Below are 18,430 nucleotides of genomic sequence, written 5' to 3' on the forward strand. Positions count from 1 at the left end.
TGACTTTTAAATGTGGTTCTGATCTCCAAGGGTTTCATGCTGTTCTCTCTTCCATCCTCAAAGGACCTGGCTCTCACTCCCTCCCAGTGTAAGGTAGACTTCCTGGGGCCATCTTTGTTTCCCCTTGCTTACTTTAATCTCTTTTACAGAAGGGAGTGAAATCAATTGTTGGAAATCACTCTGTGTTCTAGCCAAGGCTATCACCGGGGGACTCATAGCATGGTGGAAATTTCTTCAGCGATACTGAAGTTGGTTTCCACCCAAGCCTTGCCCCATGGACTGTGCTGGCCTGCTGCTGTGTTGCTGTTGTGGGAGGCACATGGTTGGCAGGTCTCAGGGGACCATATTTAGTTTAGATTTCCATTGAGTTCCCTTGAGCATAGCCATCTGCTTCTTGGTACCTAGTTGGTTGTGGTACTTTGGACAATGAATCTGTTTGCTGTTGGTGTCCAATGGTGCATGTGAGTGGGGGGGGGCTGGGATTTCACCTTTGGCTCTGCAGGGTGAATGGCTCAACTTTGACCTTCTTCTCAGACAATCGGAAAGTGTGCTCTGCCAGGCCCATCACCACGGTGTTTTCCCTCACCCTCTTCCAAGGTGTCATTGTGACACTACATCCTCTGCTATCACCACACTCTTTCTCAGAGACAGTCCCTACCCATAATTTTAGCAAGGCTTTCAGAATGGGAAGAGATAAACATGCATGATCAGTTCCCCTTTAAACTGGAAGCAGGCAGGCTGGCTCTGTTAATTAGAAATAAATAATAGCATACCTCCTTTTTATACTGACTCTGCAACTTCAAAAATATACTTCCCATTGTGCCAGACTCCCTAGAAAAGTAACTTGAATGTAGCCGAATGAGCAATCACTGACTTTTTAATTTTCTTCTCTTGCCTCTTACTGTTGTTCTGTTCCATCTACTGATTTAATACTTATTAGAGTTCACGTAGCAGTTATTAAGCTAAAAGTGTTTCCCTATTTCTGGACGTTTTAGCCTGAGTGAGGCAGCACAGACACTGTCCTCACAGAAGTGAGGCGGGGTGGCCCTCGGGGCAGAATCCACTGCACCGTCCTGTTTCTAGCACAGTGATGGGGTGACCAGGGCATTGCCATGACACCTTTATCGTAAGCGGAGGAGGACTCCCTGACCAACATAACAATCCAAGGCCTTTATGTAGCTCTTGAACAATATCTTTTTTTTTGTTCAAGAGTGGCTATATTTTTATTTTACATAAATAAAATGACATATTCCATTCCCAGACTTATTACACATTTCCCACGATGTCTTAGAGATCATTCAGTGCGAAGGCAATGATCTTCACTGTCCTTAACACCTTCACTCCACAGAAGTGGACAGACCTCACAGATTTTTTTCATTCATTAATGTATGTTACCCTTGTATAATAATAGGTAGAATTATGAAAGAGAATGCCCTTAATACATTCTCTAATATACCTTACAGCATTTTCATTCCTTCACTTACAGAAGCAATACTGCAGTGAACATCCCTGCATATATCTTTGCAAACTTATGTGTTCCATATTTAGGAAAAACTCCCCAAAATAAAATTTCCAAGTCAAATTGCACATGTATATTTTTATCACTGTTGCCAAAATTACTCTCTAAATATATCACATGACTTTATTCTCTCACTAACCACATAGAGGGCTTCCTATTTGGGGACTTTCTTCAGATTCCCAAGAAACACTGGACACCATGGAATCTAAAAGCCTTCATGAATCTGATAAAATATCTCATTCTTTACCCTTTGCATTTTTTCACTTTGGAATGCAGCTGTGCATTTAATGTATAGCATCCACTTTCCTCCTTCAATAGATTTTCTATTTATGGCCTCTGCCCACTTTTCTACTTAGTTGTTATTTTCTTAATAATACCTAAATACTCTTTACTTACTAAGGAAATTAGTTCCTGACATTTACAAATACTTCATTGCCTAGAAATGTTATCCATGTTGTCAACACAGATTATTTTTTCCTTAATCGATTGGTATATATGAAAATGTTTTTACTGATAAAAATTCTAATTTATATTCTAGGTTGTTTTCTCTTTTTCTATTTTTAAATTAGAACCAAGCTTGTTTTACATGTTAATCCCAGTCCCCCCAGCCCCCATCTCACCCTATCTGCTCCCCAGATAGGGTGAGACCTTCCATGGGGATCTTCAAAGTCTGTCATATCATTTGGAGCAGGTCCAATGCCTTCCCCAGTGTGTCTAGGCTGAGAGAGTATCCCTCTATGTGGAGTGGGCTCCCAAAGTCCATTCATATACTGGGGATAAATACTACCAGAGACCCCATAGATTACTGAGGCCTCCTCACTGACACCCACACTCAGGGGGGTGTGGATCAGTCTTATGCTGGTTTCCCAGCTATCAGCCGGGGGTCCATGTGTTCACCATTGTTCAGGTCAGCTGTTTTTGTGGGTTTCCCCAGCCTGGTCTTGACCCCTTTGCTCATCACTCCTCCCTCTCTGCCCCTGGATTCCAGGAGTTCAGTTCAGTGTTTAGCTGTGGGTGTCTGCTTCTGATTCCATCTTAAATGTAGTCATTCTACACTATCCTATCATCGTCTGTCAATGTTGACTGAAATGTGCCCAGTAGACTCTGTTTTAAGGGAGACTGATTTGGCTGAAATAGTACCACATTAGTATTGAACTAAATATATAGAATGCCAACACTTTAGGAAGTTGGATGGAGTGTGGCTACCTTGGCAACACTGCTGACACAGGTGCTGTAGAAGGATGTCGCCACAAAGGGGCAGTCACCACAAGGGAGAAACCGCCACAGAGCTTCCAACGGCTGCCTAGGTGGAGTCTCCTTGTCTCCACAAGGGGGCAGCCTTCCACACGTTGTTGTTTGTAGTGGTGTTTTCTATTTACCTCCAGAAAGGAAGCACACATTTGTCAAATGATGTCACTGATGAATGGGGCAAAGTGTATTGAAAAAAAAAAAAAGTAACCAAGCAAGCAAACAAACAAACAAACCTTTAGGACTGTGCAAATGTTCTGTGTAGAAGCTGGCTTGCAGTCATTTCTTGTAGGCTTGCCAGCTGGAGTTTGCTGTCATTTGTAACCAGAGCTCGGAGAACCAACATGTCTGTGTGGAATTCCTGATGCTTTCTCTTTGGCTTCCCAGTTTTGGGCATCCAGCTCAGTGCTCTGGGCAGGCTGTGCCACTCTGTTCCAACCCACCCCAATCTGTCTGCTCCCGGTGTGTGAGTCTGTTTCTTTTTGAAAGCTAGCTTCTGGACATGCTCGATGATACAGGGCCAGGCCTGGCTGCTGCATGTTGTAGTGGCCTTTGAGGCACAGGTGGAAACAGACCCTCAGTGACACACTAGGCCAAGCTCAGTCTGCTCTAAGTGCTGTCACCTGCTTGCTGTGTGGCATCCACATTTGACTGGTACATTGCACGAAGTGTTGTTTTTGTGAACCCATGCCCAAACCCACCATTTCACGTTTCTTAGCCTCTTAAAATGTCCATATTTAGTGGAAAATTTTGCCTTTCTTACTCCCCTGGTACCAAAATAAAAAAACATAAAGACAAAACACAAAATTCACATGACGACAGGTAATAGTTTCAGACATGGGCTTTTTTGTGTGGCTCAGGAGGTCGCACGCTCCTGTTGGAAGAGTGCACATTGTACACGCCTTTGTCAATGATATCTGGTTGCTGTTGGTGGGAGGAATAAGGCCACACTGGGTTCTGTGTGACATTTATCAAAAGCTTGCTGCCTGCTGCATGCTACTGTAGAGCAGGACGGCTATGAAGCAAAAGGCCACACTTCTGCTCTCTGACCTCACAATTATATGGAGAAATCTAGGTATCCAGTCAGTGAGTCGTTCATGCTGCAGCTAGCAAGGCAAGCAGGACGGATAGGGGACCCTTCCTTCATGAACTTGTGATGATAGTTCATGGCGGAGAGGGCGAGATTGCCTGCATCAGTCAGGATGGGATGGCAAGGGGGTGGGGTGAGGGGGGGAGGGGTAAGGGTGGGGGTGAGGGTAGGTGGTGGGAGATGGGGGTGGGGGTGGGTGAGTGGGAGGAGAGTATGCAAAGGAGCATTGTGTCAGTCAGGATGAGGCAGGTAATTCTGCAACAACAAGGAGTCTGCAAGTCCCAACCACTTAGACCAGGGACAGACAGTAGGCTGTGGGACGAATCCAAGCATGTCTGTTTTTGTGTGTCTTGTGAACGATTACTGGTTCTCATATTTTTAAAGGGTTGCTTTTGTTTGTTTACTTGTTTTTAAAGAGGGAGCACATTGCCAAGGTGTGTGTTCTATGAGGCTGAAATGTTCGGTGACTAGACCTGCACGAGAATGTCTTTCCAGTCCTAAGTTTAAGCCATAAGGTTTCTATTGGGACGCAGCTTGCCCCTCGCAGGTCGGTAAAGGCTGTGCTGAATTCAGGGCCCACACCTGCTTCTGCCTACAAAGAGCGAGAGAGTGCATGGCAGCCATACCTCAGCTCTCCAGACTTCCACCCAGAAGTCTGTATGCTTTTGTGTTCAGTTTACTTTCATGTATTTATTTATGGGGACAGAGTCATGCGTGTGGTTAGTGGACATCTTATAAAGTTGTTCCTCCCTTCCACCGTGTGGGCTCTGGGGTTAAATTTGACCATCAGGTTTAGTGACAAGCCACTCTACCCCCTGAGCCATCTGGGCTGCTCAGATACCACTGATCAATGTAATTCAGAATTAACCGTGCTACTCACTCTGCTGGAGGGGCTGGAGGGCAAGAAAGGCAGAAGAAAGGCATAGACAGAGCAGGTGCCAAAGATTAGAGATGGCAAGAACAAAGCATTTTTGGTTGCTACAAAGAGGTTTGGTGTGGCAAGGGCCCGGGAGCTTCCGTTTCACACTGCAAACTAAATGATTAGAGTCGGGAGGCAGGAGGATGGTTACAGTGTCCGGGCTGTGTAACCCAGGAAGGGCTGGAAGCAGATAATCAGGCCAGCAATGGGTCGCACTGTGAGAGTGTCCAGCTGTCTCTGAATAAGATGTGGAGAGGCGTGGGCCTGGTCTGGTTGGCAGCTCACAGAGGTTGGCCACCATCTAAGCCTTTCTCTTCTTTCTCTTTTGTGTCTGGTAACAGACTGATATCTAGTCCATTTGCTTGTGCTCTCATAGCTACAAAGATGGCTGCTGGAACGCCAGGCATCACTTCTAAACTCATAGGCAGGAAGTAAGGAAGCTGTTATGGTAAACACAACAGTAAAAATTCCCTTCTTCAGATGCTATCTGCTCCTTAGCAAAGATCTTGGTCAGACTTCTTAGTAGTATTGGTCAAAATCAATCTTTTTTTTGTTTTGTTTTGAGACAGGATAGCCTGGCTATCCTGATACTCACTTTGTAGACCAGGCTGGCCCTGAACCTATAAAGATTCACTTGCCTTTGCCTCCTGAGTACTGGGACTAAGGGCTTGCAGCAGCACACTCAGCCTGAATCGAATCTTGTGATCACATCTGGCTGTAAGGGAGATGACAGTGTAAGGAGATGGCAGGGGCAGAAGGAGCTAGCCAGTGGTGCTTGGAGTTCCTGTCCTTACTTTGTGTCACTGAAGGCTCTGGCACCTGTCCGGGACAGGCAGCATGTACATGCCGCATGCTGTAGCAGGAGACACTGGAGTTTGAGGACCCAGAGGCAAGAGTTCTGGTCTCAGTTAATGAAGCATGAGAAATGTTGGAGTCCCATTGTGCAGAGACCGTGTGACCCTGACAGAGAACAAGGGCGGGGGGGGGGGGGGGTTTGGAGGCACCTCCTTAAAAATCTAATCATGGCATTCTTGTCTAAGTCAGTCACGCAGATCCCTGAGAATTTAAGACAGCTTGGTGTCCAAAGATCTTCATGATGACACACTTGTCTCTTGATCCAGCCTCAGATCCTAAGCAGACCAGGCTGTGCCACTGTCACTGGGACTTCCAACACACCATCCCACTGCCGCAAGGCTCCATCTTTTATGCCACCAAAGTCCATTCTTGTGCCTCCAGCTATGTCTTTGCCACCCATAACTGACAGACTGGTTTCCAGAGTACACACACTCCCCCCCCTCACAGCGTCTAGAATGTGGTATTTAAACATCAGGTTGCGGCTGTTGCTTCCTTGAAGGGGAAAACACATCCCTTTGACTGTGATTCTCTGTCAGAACTTAAGAAATGTTTATTGAGTGGGAGGGTAGAAAGATGAGTATAGAAGTGACTGAGGCCTCTGAGGAGGCTCAGAGGGTAAAGGCACTTGTCCCCAAGCCCTACTACCAGCGTCTGATCCGCAAGAACCACATGATGGAAGGTGGGAGCCGACCCTTGTAAATTGTTCTCCGACCTCACATACAAGTACCATGCATGGACATGCGGCTCCCCCCCCCCCCCCTCCCGACCAAATACATGAATGAATGCTACAAAAGAGGAAGAAACAATGAGTGAAGGTCCAGATGAGTAAAATGTGTGCAAGTAGAAACGCTACCAAGAGTTGAGGGTGGAGGAGCTGCCTGGCATTGACTGCCACCTGGGAAGTGTGTTTGAAGCAAGGGAAGTTGTTAATTAGTTTGGGCATGTTGGCAGTTCTCACTATCATCAAGGGCAGTAACCTGAAGGAAAACTTTTCTCTCCTGAATGTCACAGCACCTGAGAGAATAGAGACTGTCTGTACTTCCGCAACCCTTGGCCTTCTTTCAAGGGTTTGGAGATTTTAGTTGTCATTGTCCGTTGATGTTTGCTAGGATCTGTGTCACTTTAAGAAACTGATCACTGATAGGGATCACAAAACCCACAGGGACATGCTGTTCATACGTGGAAAATCTGGCCTAGTGACTCTTCCTGTGGCCTCTGTAGATCATGGGATCTACATAGCATTGGGTCTGCTCTGGGGTCTGTTTAAATTCAAGCTGATGAAAAACTTTCCATGCCATGTACGTAGCCCAATACAGCCTCAGCTCCATTGGTGGCCGCAACCTATTGCCCTCATATTACTGTGAAGCTAAGAACATTCTCTGCCAAGTCCTGGGATAGTAGAGGGCCTGCCAAAGGAAATCCAGCCAGATCTGTTTCTAGGACGATGAGGGTGCTAAGAAGTAGGAAAGCAGGCTGCAGTGGAATTAGTTTGGTGGTTGTGGAGGCTTCAAGGTCTCTGATGCATAGGACCTCAAGCTGGAGAAGTCCACAGCAGAAGCCTTAGAACCAGAGAGCACAGTGGGCAACCTGGACTTGTGATGCCGAGAGCCTTGCTGCTCACCAGGGGCTGTCCTGGGAAGGGGCACAGAGGGACACAGTGTGACAGTCAGGCTCCAAGCCCATGAGCCTCCTCCCCAGTTTAGGACATTCCATTTAGACTCAGCATGCCATTTGTTGAATTTAAATAGGAAGTTGTCAGTATCAGCTGAACTCCGTTTGTGGGAATGCCAGGAAGGAGTCTGGAGGTGGGGACGAGGAATCTGTGGCCTTCGGAAAAGGAAGGGCAGTGTGGCAGGAGCCTGCTGAAGGAAGACCCTGAGCCTCTTAGAAATCCGTGTTCTCTCTGGGCCTTGCATGGGCAATTGCCAGGCTGTGGGTATCTGGACTGGCAGTGCTAAAGAGACTGGCTGTTTGGAGCTGAGCTGCAAGGTAGGTTCCCCCTGCCACAGTGCCACAGCTTCCCTCCTGGGCAGCATATGCTTCTGATGAGTGTGTTCCTAAAGCTGTCGAGGTTGCTCCCTGTTTTCATGCTCTTTAGGGAACACCTGTCTCTCTGGGGCATTTGCTATGGGACCAAAAAGAGCATGTCTCTGATGTCAGCCGGGGCTCTGACATGTAGCCACACAGACCCCCTCAGAACGCTTCTCTTCTCCAGGGCAATGGCCCCTGAAAGGGCCACTTCAGATAAAGAAAAGGCATCTTGAGGGCACCATGGAGTTGTAGTCATGGGCTGGGACAGGCAGAATGTCTGAAGTGTGCGCAGTTTAACCTGTCCTCCTGGAGACGTCAGATATGCGAGTGTGGCCTTCGGGCCTTGCAGTGTCTAGCGCTGTCTAGCGCTGTCCCACTCCCTGTACTCTGGCCTTGCAGGCCTCTCATTTCCTCAGTGTGTCCTGTCCATTTCACCATAGGATGTTGGCATATACAGACGGCTCTGTCTGGGCGCGCCATGCCCCTTTCCCTTTTCATCCCTGTTAACTTCTCTACTTGATAGTTACTTACTCGCCATGTTTTAACAGCCTCCTCCCTCTCCTACTGTGTGTGTGTGTGAGAGAGAGAGAGAGAGAGAGAGAGAGAGAGAGAGAGAGAGAGAGAGAGAGAGAGAGAGAGAGAGAGAGAGAGAGAGAGAGAGAGAGGTGGGGATATGCCACAGATTGTGTGTGCACATGGAGGCCATAGAACAGCCTCAGATGTCATTCTCCAGGGGTTATTCACCTTGCTTTTTGAGACAGGGCCTCTCACTGCCTGGAGCATGCCAAACAGGTCATGTTGACTGACTAGACATCCCCAGGTCTATATCTGTTATCTGTGTTTGTCTTTGCAGCACTGGAATTGCAAATGTGTGCCACTGTTCTCAACTTTCTTATATGGGGATTGCACTCAAGTCCTGAAGCCTTATCAAGTCCTTTACCAGCTGAACTGTTTCCCTAACTTCTACAGAGGCTTTTTCTGATCTGCTCTCAGTCCTACTTGCTCTGCCCTTGGAAGGTCTTGTCACACTACAGATGCATATTTGTACCTCGTGAGTGATCTTTTATTGAATGTGCATCTCCAATTCTAGTTCCTAAGGTTTGTATCAGAGGTGGCACTGACCTGCTGGTCATCTTCATTGACCCTAGTTCAGTTCCTGGATCACAGATCTTGACATCTCAGTGAATAAACATTTCATGGTAGTCTTGAAGGATGGATGAGAAAGATGGAGACCTTCTAGTGCTTCTGGGGAGCCTTGGCAGTGAGATCTTGTTGAGTGCTCCCCGAGACTGAGGAGAAGCCTTCTAATGGACTACACTTGGGGGAGGAGGGTTTCCGGTACCTTCAAACTGTGGCCACAGGAATGAAAAAGATATGCATACATGAATATTGGAGCTGGAGTGGGAAGGAGCAAGAGTAGGGAAGAGGAGATACCATCAGCTATCCAGCCACTTAGGATTTCCCAGACAACCGTGAGTGAAAAGCTGAATGTAGATTGGGAAATGGTAGGTACTTTGTAGGACTATGGGAAAGGCCCACAGGAAGGTTACGGCTTGGTGGCTGGACTGTGATTGGGGAGAAACTGACACAGCTGACGTCAAACGTTTGTGACCAGATGGGTCTCCAGGCAAAGGCACCCTATATCTTCAGCGTGTCAGAGCACTTGGCATCTGCTGTCATACAGCGAGAGCAAGTCCGCTAAGTCTGCTGTGAGGGAGTTAGCCAGTGTAGACGCCCATCCAGAGTAGCAGAGCCAGTGTAGACGCCCATCCGGAGTAGCCGAGCGAGGGGTGCAGTGTCACACGTAGTATGTAGTCGGAGGCACAGCAAGGGCCTAGGACTTGACTCAGAGCTGGACTCCTTGCTTGAGTGCAGAAGCTGCAGGCTGCATGTGAGCAGTGCCCCTGTCACTTGTCCTGTTAAAGTGTTCCCATGCTGTATTAAAATGTTTTCAGTTGTTAGTGTTGAATTCCTACCCAAGCACACAGATGTCTTCATGATTTCAGAAATAAAGCATGTCTTCCCCATATGTCACCAAAAATGAGGAAAAGTGTAGCAAAAGCATCTCTTGCTGCTACCAAAATCTTCCCAATGGCTAAACAGCATTCACTTTGGCTAGTCAAGCATTTTCTCATCTATCTGTGTTCTTATGAACGTCTGTCTAAGCTCATGCACTATCTAAATTGATTGAAGTGAATAAAAATCATTATAACATTCCTTGTTTTTTTACCTTTTGAAACCAATTTTCATAAGATTTCCATAGGTCATTTTAGTTTTTAAGTTGGCCAAGGCTTACATGTGCTCAAATTATAATGAGCTCCCTAAAAATTTTACTGTAGTATACTTTTTATTTTACAGAGTGCTGAGTTAATCTTACTAATTTTTTCCAGTATATGCTAGATCAGCAAGCTATCCAGCTTGTGGATAATGGACAACACTACAGAATGATGTGTGCACATATGACCTGTGCACATAGGTGTGTACTTACCTCATCCAACAGTGGCAAGCCTTTACTCTCATTTACAAGCATTTACTCTCATTGAGAATATCAGACCTAAACAAATATTTATATATTGACAAGAATGAATAAAATAACTTTCTGTGGTGACAGATACTCAATCAGATGAATGGATAGAGGCCTTTAGAGGGAGGGTCAAGTTTTTGGTAACATGTGGTGTAAGTTCATCTTTGAAAATTCAGCTCACATCTGCTCTTTTAGCCTGGTTGAGTTTGGTATTTATTCTTCATATTTATCAGGAAGTTTTGTAGAATTTCAACCTTGTCTCTAGAGTTTTGGGTGTGGAGAATTATGGTTTCAGGGGAGGGACAGAGGCCAGGAGTATAGGGGCTGAGTTCTATGTTCCTGGTGCTGGTGATATGGCCTAAGGAGTCCATTGATTGGTAACATAGTCCTACAGAATTTAGAGGCTTAGGACAATAATGTTTATTTGTTTGTTTTTTTTCATGTTTCTGAGGTGGAGGGATCCAGGGGAAGCCTGACTAGGTGACTCTGGTTCAGGGTCTCTCACAGATCTGAAGGAAGTGGTCAGCTGGTTGCATTGTGGGAAACCTTGAACAGTTCCAGAGGGTGGGCTTTCAGGATAGCTTGCACCGCAGTGCTGACACTGGTTTGGACTGAGTGCCTTACAAGGGAAGGGCCCACGTGGCCCATCATTGCTTCAGCTTGTCTTCTTGCTGTGACATCTCCAGAAGATTCTGGCAGAGTCAATGGCCAAGAGTGAACACACAGTAAACAGAAGTGTGAGTCACTGCAGTCCAGCTTCTCATCCCATCGGCACAGCTTCAGTTTTCTTTCTTTCTTTTTTGTTTTTTTCAAGAAAGGGTTTCTCTGTATTGTTTGGAGGCTGTCCTGGAACTCACTCTGTAGACCAGGCTGGTCTCAAACTCACAGAGATCTGCCTGCCTCTGCCTCCCAAGTGCTGGGATTAAAGGTGTGTGCCACCAACACCTGGCTCCAGAAAGGTTCAAAACTTGGTGCTGAGATGATCCAGCAGAGTAGGAAGCCCCCCTGGGATGCTCATCAGAGGAATGTACTAGAGGCTTCTGCCTCTATTAGCTGCCAGGTATGATACTGTGAGACCTGAGGGAGGCTGGCTGGGTGACAACAGAGAATGCCATGGCTGCCCTTGGGGAAAGTGAGGAGCACCAGATACCTGTATTCACCATGCTCCTCATCTTGCATGTCTCTGCCATACTAGCTGGAGAGGAGAAACATTCTAGGTGCCCAATCCTACATCACAAAGCAGTTTGATGGTGTTCTTTAGTACAGCAAAACTGATATAAAAAATTAGCCATCTGGGTAACCTATATAAAAATTTAAAAATAAGTTGGGATCAGAGGTATGAACAGTAGGGGGAAAATGAAAAGAAACATCACTGAGAAAAGATTTACAGATAGCAAATAAACATGAAAACTGTTCAACAATAGCACTCATCAGGGACATGCAAGTGAAAACTGAGCTGGGCTCTCAGAACACAACATGAGGACCCTCGTATGAGCACAGCTACATCCAGGGTTATATTGGGTGTGGCAGTTGGGGCCCTCTAACAGTTCCTCTGAGAGGAAATATCAACTTAGCCTTTTTAAAATAGTCAAACATACCCCTATAACACGATGTAATCATTCTACTGCAAGAGAAATCAAAGGTTTGGTTCATATCTAAATGCGCCTGAAATCATTGTTGAGTGTTGGGCAGAATGTGAGGGGCCAGTCTCCTTTTTAAATTTGAATTTTTATTTTCTGAGACAGGTCTACTGTGTACGCCTGAAACTATTGAAACTCACTGTGTGGACAGGCTCCTCTTGAACTCACAAGATTCCTGCTTCAGCCTCCCCATTCCTGGAACTGTGGGCATGGGCTGTGGCATCAACATTCTTGACTTGTTTGGAAGTTAGAAACAAAGTATTCAATCTTGTAGTGTTAAGTAGTATGTCAGCCATAGGTCTTCACACATCCCTTTTACCAGATCAAGGAAATTCCAACTTATTTTCTACTCTGCTGAAAGGAGTGAACACTGCCAGGGTCTCTATGTGCATGTACTGTGATGACTGTGTAATTTTCCTGTGTGTGTGTGTGTGTGTGTGTGTGTACATGTTTGTTTGTATGTATGTACATGTGTGTACATGTGTGTATGAACATTTGTGTGTGTGCATGGGTGTACTTGTGTATGTATAAGTGTGTGTGTACATGTTTGTTTGTATGCATGTACATGTGTGTACATGTGTGTATGAACATGTGTGTGTGCATGCGTGTACTTGTGTGTGTGTGTGTGTGTACACGTGTGTGAATGTTTGTGTAGGCCAGAGAACAACCTGTCTTCTTCAGTCACTCTTCACTCTTCAGAGTAACTGGTGCTAAATAGCTGGCTGCACTGGGTAGCCAGTGAGCTTGGCGGACACATCTGATGCTGCTCCTCATGTGCTAGGTGCTCATGTTGGTTCAGCAGGCACTGTATCTGACTGGCCCTCTCCCCAGCTCTAGTCCCCTTTCCTGTGGCCTGGAGACCAGGTGGTTTCTGAGGGCTGAAGCAGCTGCTGATCTCATGTTCTGGAGACCCTATTTTTCACCTCGTAGGCTTTGGCCTCTGTGTTACTGGATGGGTCTGTTAGTGGGTTATCAGTTTTTACCTGGACTTGTGGGAGGCGCTGCTCTCAGTCCTGTTGCATCAGAGCCACACTGGTCTAATGATTGGTCATTTGTGTGTAGCAGATGATTCACTTGTTTAATATTGGATTGGACAGTCAATGAAGCAACTGGGGCTTGAGTTTTTTCTTTGTATGCACTATTGTGTTTTGTTAAGAATTAGTTGACATCAGATTAATGCCTGACTGTTGATTTCTCTCTGTAAGATAATAAGTGCACTTCTTATTGTCTCTGAGTCTCAGTTTTCTGACATCTATAAAATGCACATTATACTATATGACTTCAAAATATAATGCAAAACTGTAGTAATCAAAGTAGCATGAGCTTGGCGATGGATGGGTTTGAGTCTAGAAAGAAACCCGTTCATCTATATGCATCTGGATTTGGCAAAAGTGATAAGACTCATATCATAAAGACATAGTTTAGAAAGCACAATCTTTAACATGGAAATGAAATGGTGCTAGGAAAGTTGAATATATTCACACAAAGAATAAGACTAGGAAGAACCCCCTCTCTCAGAAGTTACAAAAACCAATCCAGAATGAATAAAGGCTGTAAGTGTGGAACAAATAGGGAAAAAAACCCATGAGAAATGGTTGAGAACATTTGTATGTTTTGGGTAGGACCTCAAAGCACAGAAAACAAATCAAATCTGACACATAGGTTCCAACAAACTGAAAGGTTTCTTCAAAACCTCAAACAACCCAAGCAAAGTTGACCTCTCAGAAGGACATCAAATAATGAACAGTGCAAAGCTGCAAGAAAATTCAAACTCAACCCCAAGAATATCATCTTGCCCCAGGAAGAATGACCATGATAAAAAGATTAAAGGCAGTTTTGTACATCAGCCTAAATAAATAAGCAAATACATGACTATCCTCTCCCTGCTGGGAAGGGGAAGAAAACAGGCACTGACCAGGAAGTAAAGGAAGGCAGCCTTGCTGGATTATGTAAATTAGCACAGTGATTGTGGCAAACACTAAGGAAGCTCCTTGAAAAATTAAAAATAGAACTACTATTTGATCTGATCCAGCAGTTTTACTCCTAGGCAGACATACAGAGGAAATGGAATCAGTGTTCGCAAGGGATACCTGAACTCTCAAGCTTCTTGCAGCAGAGTTCAAGTGGGCAAGAAACGGAGACAGCCAGGTGTCCACCAAATGATGGATGCATAAAGAACAAACAACCAGGAAACACAGCTGAATGTACTTTACAAACAACAGAGTTCTGTCTATCCTATGACAACATGGGTAGAAACAGATCATTTAATGAAATAAGCGAGGCAGAGAAGAACAAATGCCTCAGGAGTCATTTGTCCATGGCATGTATGAATGCTGACCTCATGTAAACTAGGAAGATTAGTGAGGACCAGAGACTGAGGAGTTTAGAGGAGAGAATGATGGGTAAAACAAACCAGGCTGCTGTTTACATATTGTGAACTCAAGAGACTAGAAGAAAAAATTCTAAATGCTCCTACCATAAATAAAATGTTTGGCCTAATTTAGACATTATATAGTATATACACAGTGTAGGGAAAAGGGGCCAGCCAAAGAAACACACTCTGAGCAGAGCAAAAGAAACACACTTTGGCCCTGCAACCAGAACCAAAGAAATGTACCCTGATCCTGAAACCAGTGCCAAAGAAACACACTTTGACCCTGGAATCAGAGTCAGTGGAAGAAATACACCTTGGACCTAAAACTAGAGTCAAAAGGCTAAAAAGGACCAGTGAAAGAAACGCATTTCCACCCTGAAACTGAGCCAAATCTGACCCTAAACCTGTGCAGAAAGCTAATCAATCCCTGGGCAGGAGATCTAGCCATCCTAAGCTCAGGGATTGAAATCTGACCAATCCTCACCCTGGAAAACTCCGCCCCCTAAGAATCCCTATGTAAACCCACCTTGGCAGGGGGCAGCCACTCTCCTGGATTCTTCCCTCACAATAAATCTCTTGAAGGAGGTTTGGGTGAGACTTACTTTCACTGGAGCAGAGACGACCCTGGGCAGAGCAGAGTGGAGCAGAGCAGAGCAGGGGCTGGGGTAACCTTTCCTGGCAAAGCAAAGTTGTTACACTCCATTGGGGGGCTGGAGCTGAACTGTAACAACTTTGCTGGGGAAACCCTCTCCTGCAGGAGCAGAGCTGATACATTGGGGAAGCCTTTTCCTGAAGCAAGACTATAAGCTGCTATGCTTACTGTGACCTGTGGTATTCCTTGGCTCCCGAGTCCAGAATACCTTCCCATCTGAGCTGTAACACTCAGTATTCTTTGGCTCCTGAGCTCCATAATCCATCCCTGGCCATCCCATCCAAGCCGTCAAAATGCTTACACACAGAGCAAAGTATAACATTAGCCCATTGAGATTTTTAGCTTTTGTTTTATGTATTAATTGAAAGTTAGTTTAAATCAAAAGTAAGGAAAATACAAATTTATCTTGATTTTAGTATGTATGATATATAGATATCAGTACATCTATTAACCGTCATACCGTACCCTATGAATGTATAATTCTACATTACTTAATTAAAAATACATTATTTTCCGGCTGTTATGTGGCTCAGCTGATAGACTTCCATGCGAGAGCCCTGAACTCAAAGTTCAGCATAAATGGGCAGGTGGCTCATGTCTGTAATTCCAACACTTGAGACATGGAGGAGGACCAGAAGTTCAAGCCACATAGTGTGTTTTACACCAGACGAGAGGTTCCTCTCTGACATACATAAGACCCTGGCTCAGAATGTATTATTTTAAGTGAAACAACAACAACAAACAAATATCACCAGTCTCCATGTCCAGCTTGGCTTGGTTGTAGACACGTGACAGGGGAGAGGAGAGAATGAAGAACGGAAAGACACTAAAGAAAAACACACAGATGAAGAAAAGCTTGGGTCAGGTGGTCTGTGTGCACTTTGATGAGTGGCACCGACTGCCCTGACCTCAGGATCTCAGACTGTTTATTGTGGAGTGCTTGGGAGGAGGGCTTAGTCCTAAGAGGATGTCTCTGTGGGCAGCAGTCTTGGGCTTTAAACATCCAGGAGGAAGAAGCTACAGTTGCTGGTCTTTGCACACATTGGTCAGTCATTAGTAAACACACTTGTACACACTGCTAACATTTGCACTCAGGTCAGAGAGAGGCTTTGACAATTCCCATAGGTTGGGGCATTGGTTGTTGCTCATGTCAACAATATACATTTATTCAGTATTTCATATGATCTTCACACATTCTCTTAAGGCCTTGACTGCCCACAGCCAGTTATCAAATACTGTGCTGCACATAGTTGTATATAATATATAAATTTCAATATTGAATTGTTTAATTATACCGTTGCACTAGTTATCACTGTGCTTTGCCATTTTAATCCTTATTTTTTGCAGATATGGCGAGTTAGGGCCAATAATTGCTATTTAATTTCAGGTTCTCAGATCTTCATATGATTGTTCAGGCTTATTCTGCTTTTACTGTTTTCTCTCGTTCCATGCCCTCACCTACCCTCCTTTCTTCCCCTCCACCACCCTCTCATCTCTCACCTCCACTTTCCTCCCTCCTCCGTCCCTCCCTTCCTCCTTCCCTCCCTCCCTCCTCCCTTCTTTCCTTGAGACAGGATCTCACTGTGTAGCCCAAACTGGCCTTGAACTCTTGATTTTGCTACCTTAGCTGGCTAGGGCCTTAAGAATCTATTCACCAAGACTCAACTGTATTTTATGAGATTGTCACACTGCCTGCTGCACTAATGAGGCACCTTCAACTATATTTTAAAAGGTTGTCTACCTGCCATTAATTAAAGAGCATATCATAGCACACTTAATAAGATTTTACAACTTCAGCTATCCACTTTTAGTTGTTTTGATCTTTTTCTTCTTTCGTCTTCTCCTTTTTGGATGTTGTTTTGAGACAGGGTTTCACTGGTTAACACATACCTCATTTCTTGAGCTGGGATCCCAGGCTAAGACACCCCCTACCTCAGGTGCAGTTTTGATGCAGCTTTATACTTAAATACTACAGTCTTCTTATTCGAGAACTTTAAAGGAATATTCACAAGATCAACAAAGAATTCCATCTTCTTTAGTTAGCAAGACTTACTTTAGATTGTCTTAAAAAGATGAGTCTAGTTATGTCAGAACATACAGCACAGTGGTGCAGGGTATGTGTGAACTGAGATTAGGGGTGCACAGAGCGGGAGACGTTTGTGAAAGCAGAGAGAGGGCAGCTAGTCACTTAGTAGTGTTTCAGGCTCTGGGGACTGCTAACCCTGGGGAAAGACAGTAACCCATTACTCTGTTTTGTGAATTGTAGCTGACTTTGGCCTGGCAAAGCAAAAGCAGGAAAGCAGTAAGCTCACGTCTGTGGTGGGAACCATCCTCTATTGTTGGTAAGGATAATTGTTTTATGACTCTCAAGTGGCACACTTAATTATTTTGGACTTTTATTACTGTTCTTGCTTGCAAAGAGAATAGAATTCGAAAAGGAAGCTTTTTTAGCAAGCTTTGCGTTCCTAGGTAGTTCATGGGCAAAGAATTATGTATCATTATGTGTGTTTAGAGCAACAACCACAGGCTTAACCTATTTATAGCCCATCTTTATTCCTTTTGGGGACTACTTTCTTCAACTTCTGAATGAAATAATCCTGGACACATAAATCCACAGATAAATGAGGACACGAGATGCCACCCCCAGGACACCAGGAACATCCCATTCTCCCAGTTTCATGCACTGACTCAGTATCTCCTACCTTCGGGAAGGATTTCTGTGTCCTCTTACATGTCCTGTAGCTGGATGGTGACAGGGACTGATTCAATGCTGTTGCATCTTGAGTAGATAATGAGGCAACTGCTCTGCCCCCTGTCCTGGAGGCTGGATAAGTGAATGCTCTGTTTTGGTGGACAGAGACATTAGTGACATGTAATGCACACTGTAAAGGATTGTTTGCCAGCTGTTATCAAAACATGAGACTGTTATGCTGCTTGTCACAGGGCACCTACCTTGTAAACATATATGAAGTAAAATAACATATTCTCGGAGAAGTGTTCTGAACTCTCATTTTAACAAACAACCAAAAAGCATCCAATCTTCCCCCATGTAGCCAATTGCTATACACTGCATCCTAGGAAGAGAGTTAAGAATGATCTTGAGGGATGCTGGGAGCTGGTCTGGAAACAATGCTGTTTCACAGTGCTGCCTCCAAGGAGTGTGCAAAGCAAGTCTGCTGGCGGGGGGGGGTTCTGTCTGTCTTGCTAGAACTGCTTGTGCTTTACTTTGGAAACTGACTCGTGGGAAGATGGGCAGATACTGCTAACTCATCCAGCATTTCTTAAACACTGGAGTTGATCCTCATGCTTTTAACTTCTTAAACACAAGGCGGCTGCCCCACACTATACTCAATCTGGGGATAATTTGGTCACAAAACATTAACTCTTCATACATCCTGTCTCAACAGATCTCACTAGCAAAATTACATGACAATGAGATACAGAGTTAAATTTCAGTTAGTCATATTTGATGTTGTATTTTTATCGCCAAGAGTATATGAACTAAGTTTAGAATGCTAATATTCTATCTAAAATCCAGAATTTTAGTTAGTATACAAAGTACCGGATTTCATTATGGT

General features: G+C 44.8%; 1 protein-coding gene across 5 annotated transcripts in view; it reads left to right on the forward strand.

The window, feature by feature from the left end:
- Nek10 (NIMA related kinase 10) overlaps positions 1-18,430 on the forward strand; it is a 186,749-nt gene that overhangs the window by 64,747 nt on the left and 103,572 nt on the right. For 4 of the 5 annotated variants that reach the window (XM_040747626.1, XM_040747628.1, XM_040747627.1 and 1 more), the window contains one exon: positions 17,119-17,194. In XM_040747626.1, coding sequence (XP_040603560.1) covers positions 17,119-17,194 — 76 coding nt within the window. Of the gene's footprint in view, positions 1-17,118; positions 17,195-17,469; positions 17,810-18,430 lie in introns of those variants that run through there. The other variant, XM_040747630.1, reaches the window with a different exon arrangement.

Source organism: Mesocricetus auratus, unplaced genomic scaffold (genome assembly GCF_017639785.1).
Source record: "Mesocricetus auratus isolate SY011 unplaced genomic scaffold, BCM_Maur_2.0 Super-Scaffold_100006, whole genome shotgun sequence".
In the NCBI taxonomy this organism is placed as follows: Eukaryota; Metazoa; Chordata; class Mammalia; order Rodentia; family Cricetidae; genus Mesocricetus; species Mesocricetus auratus.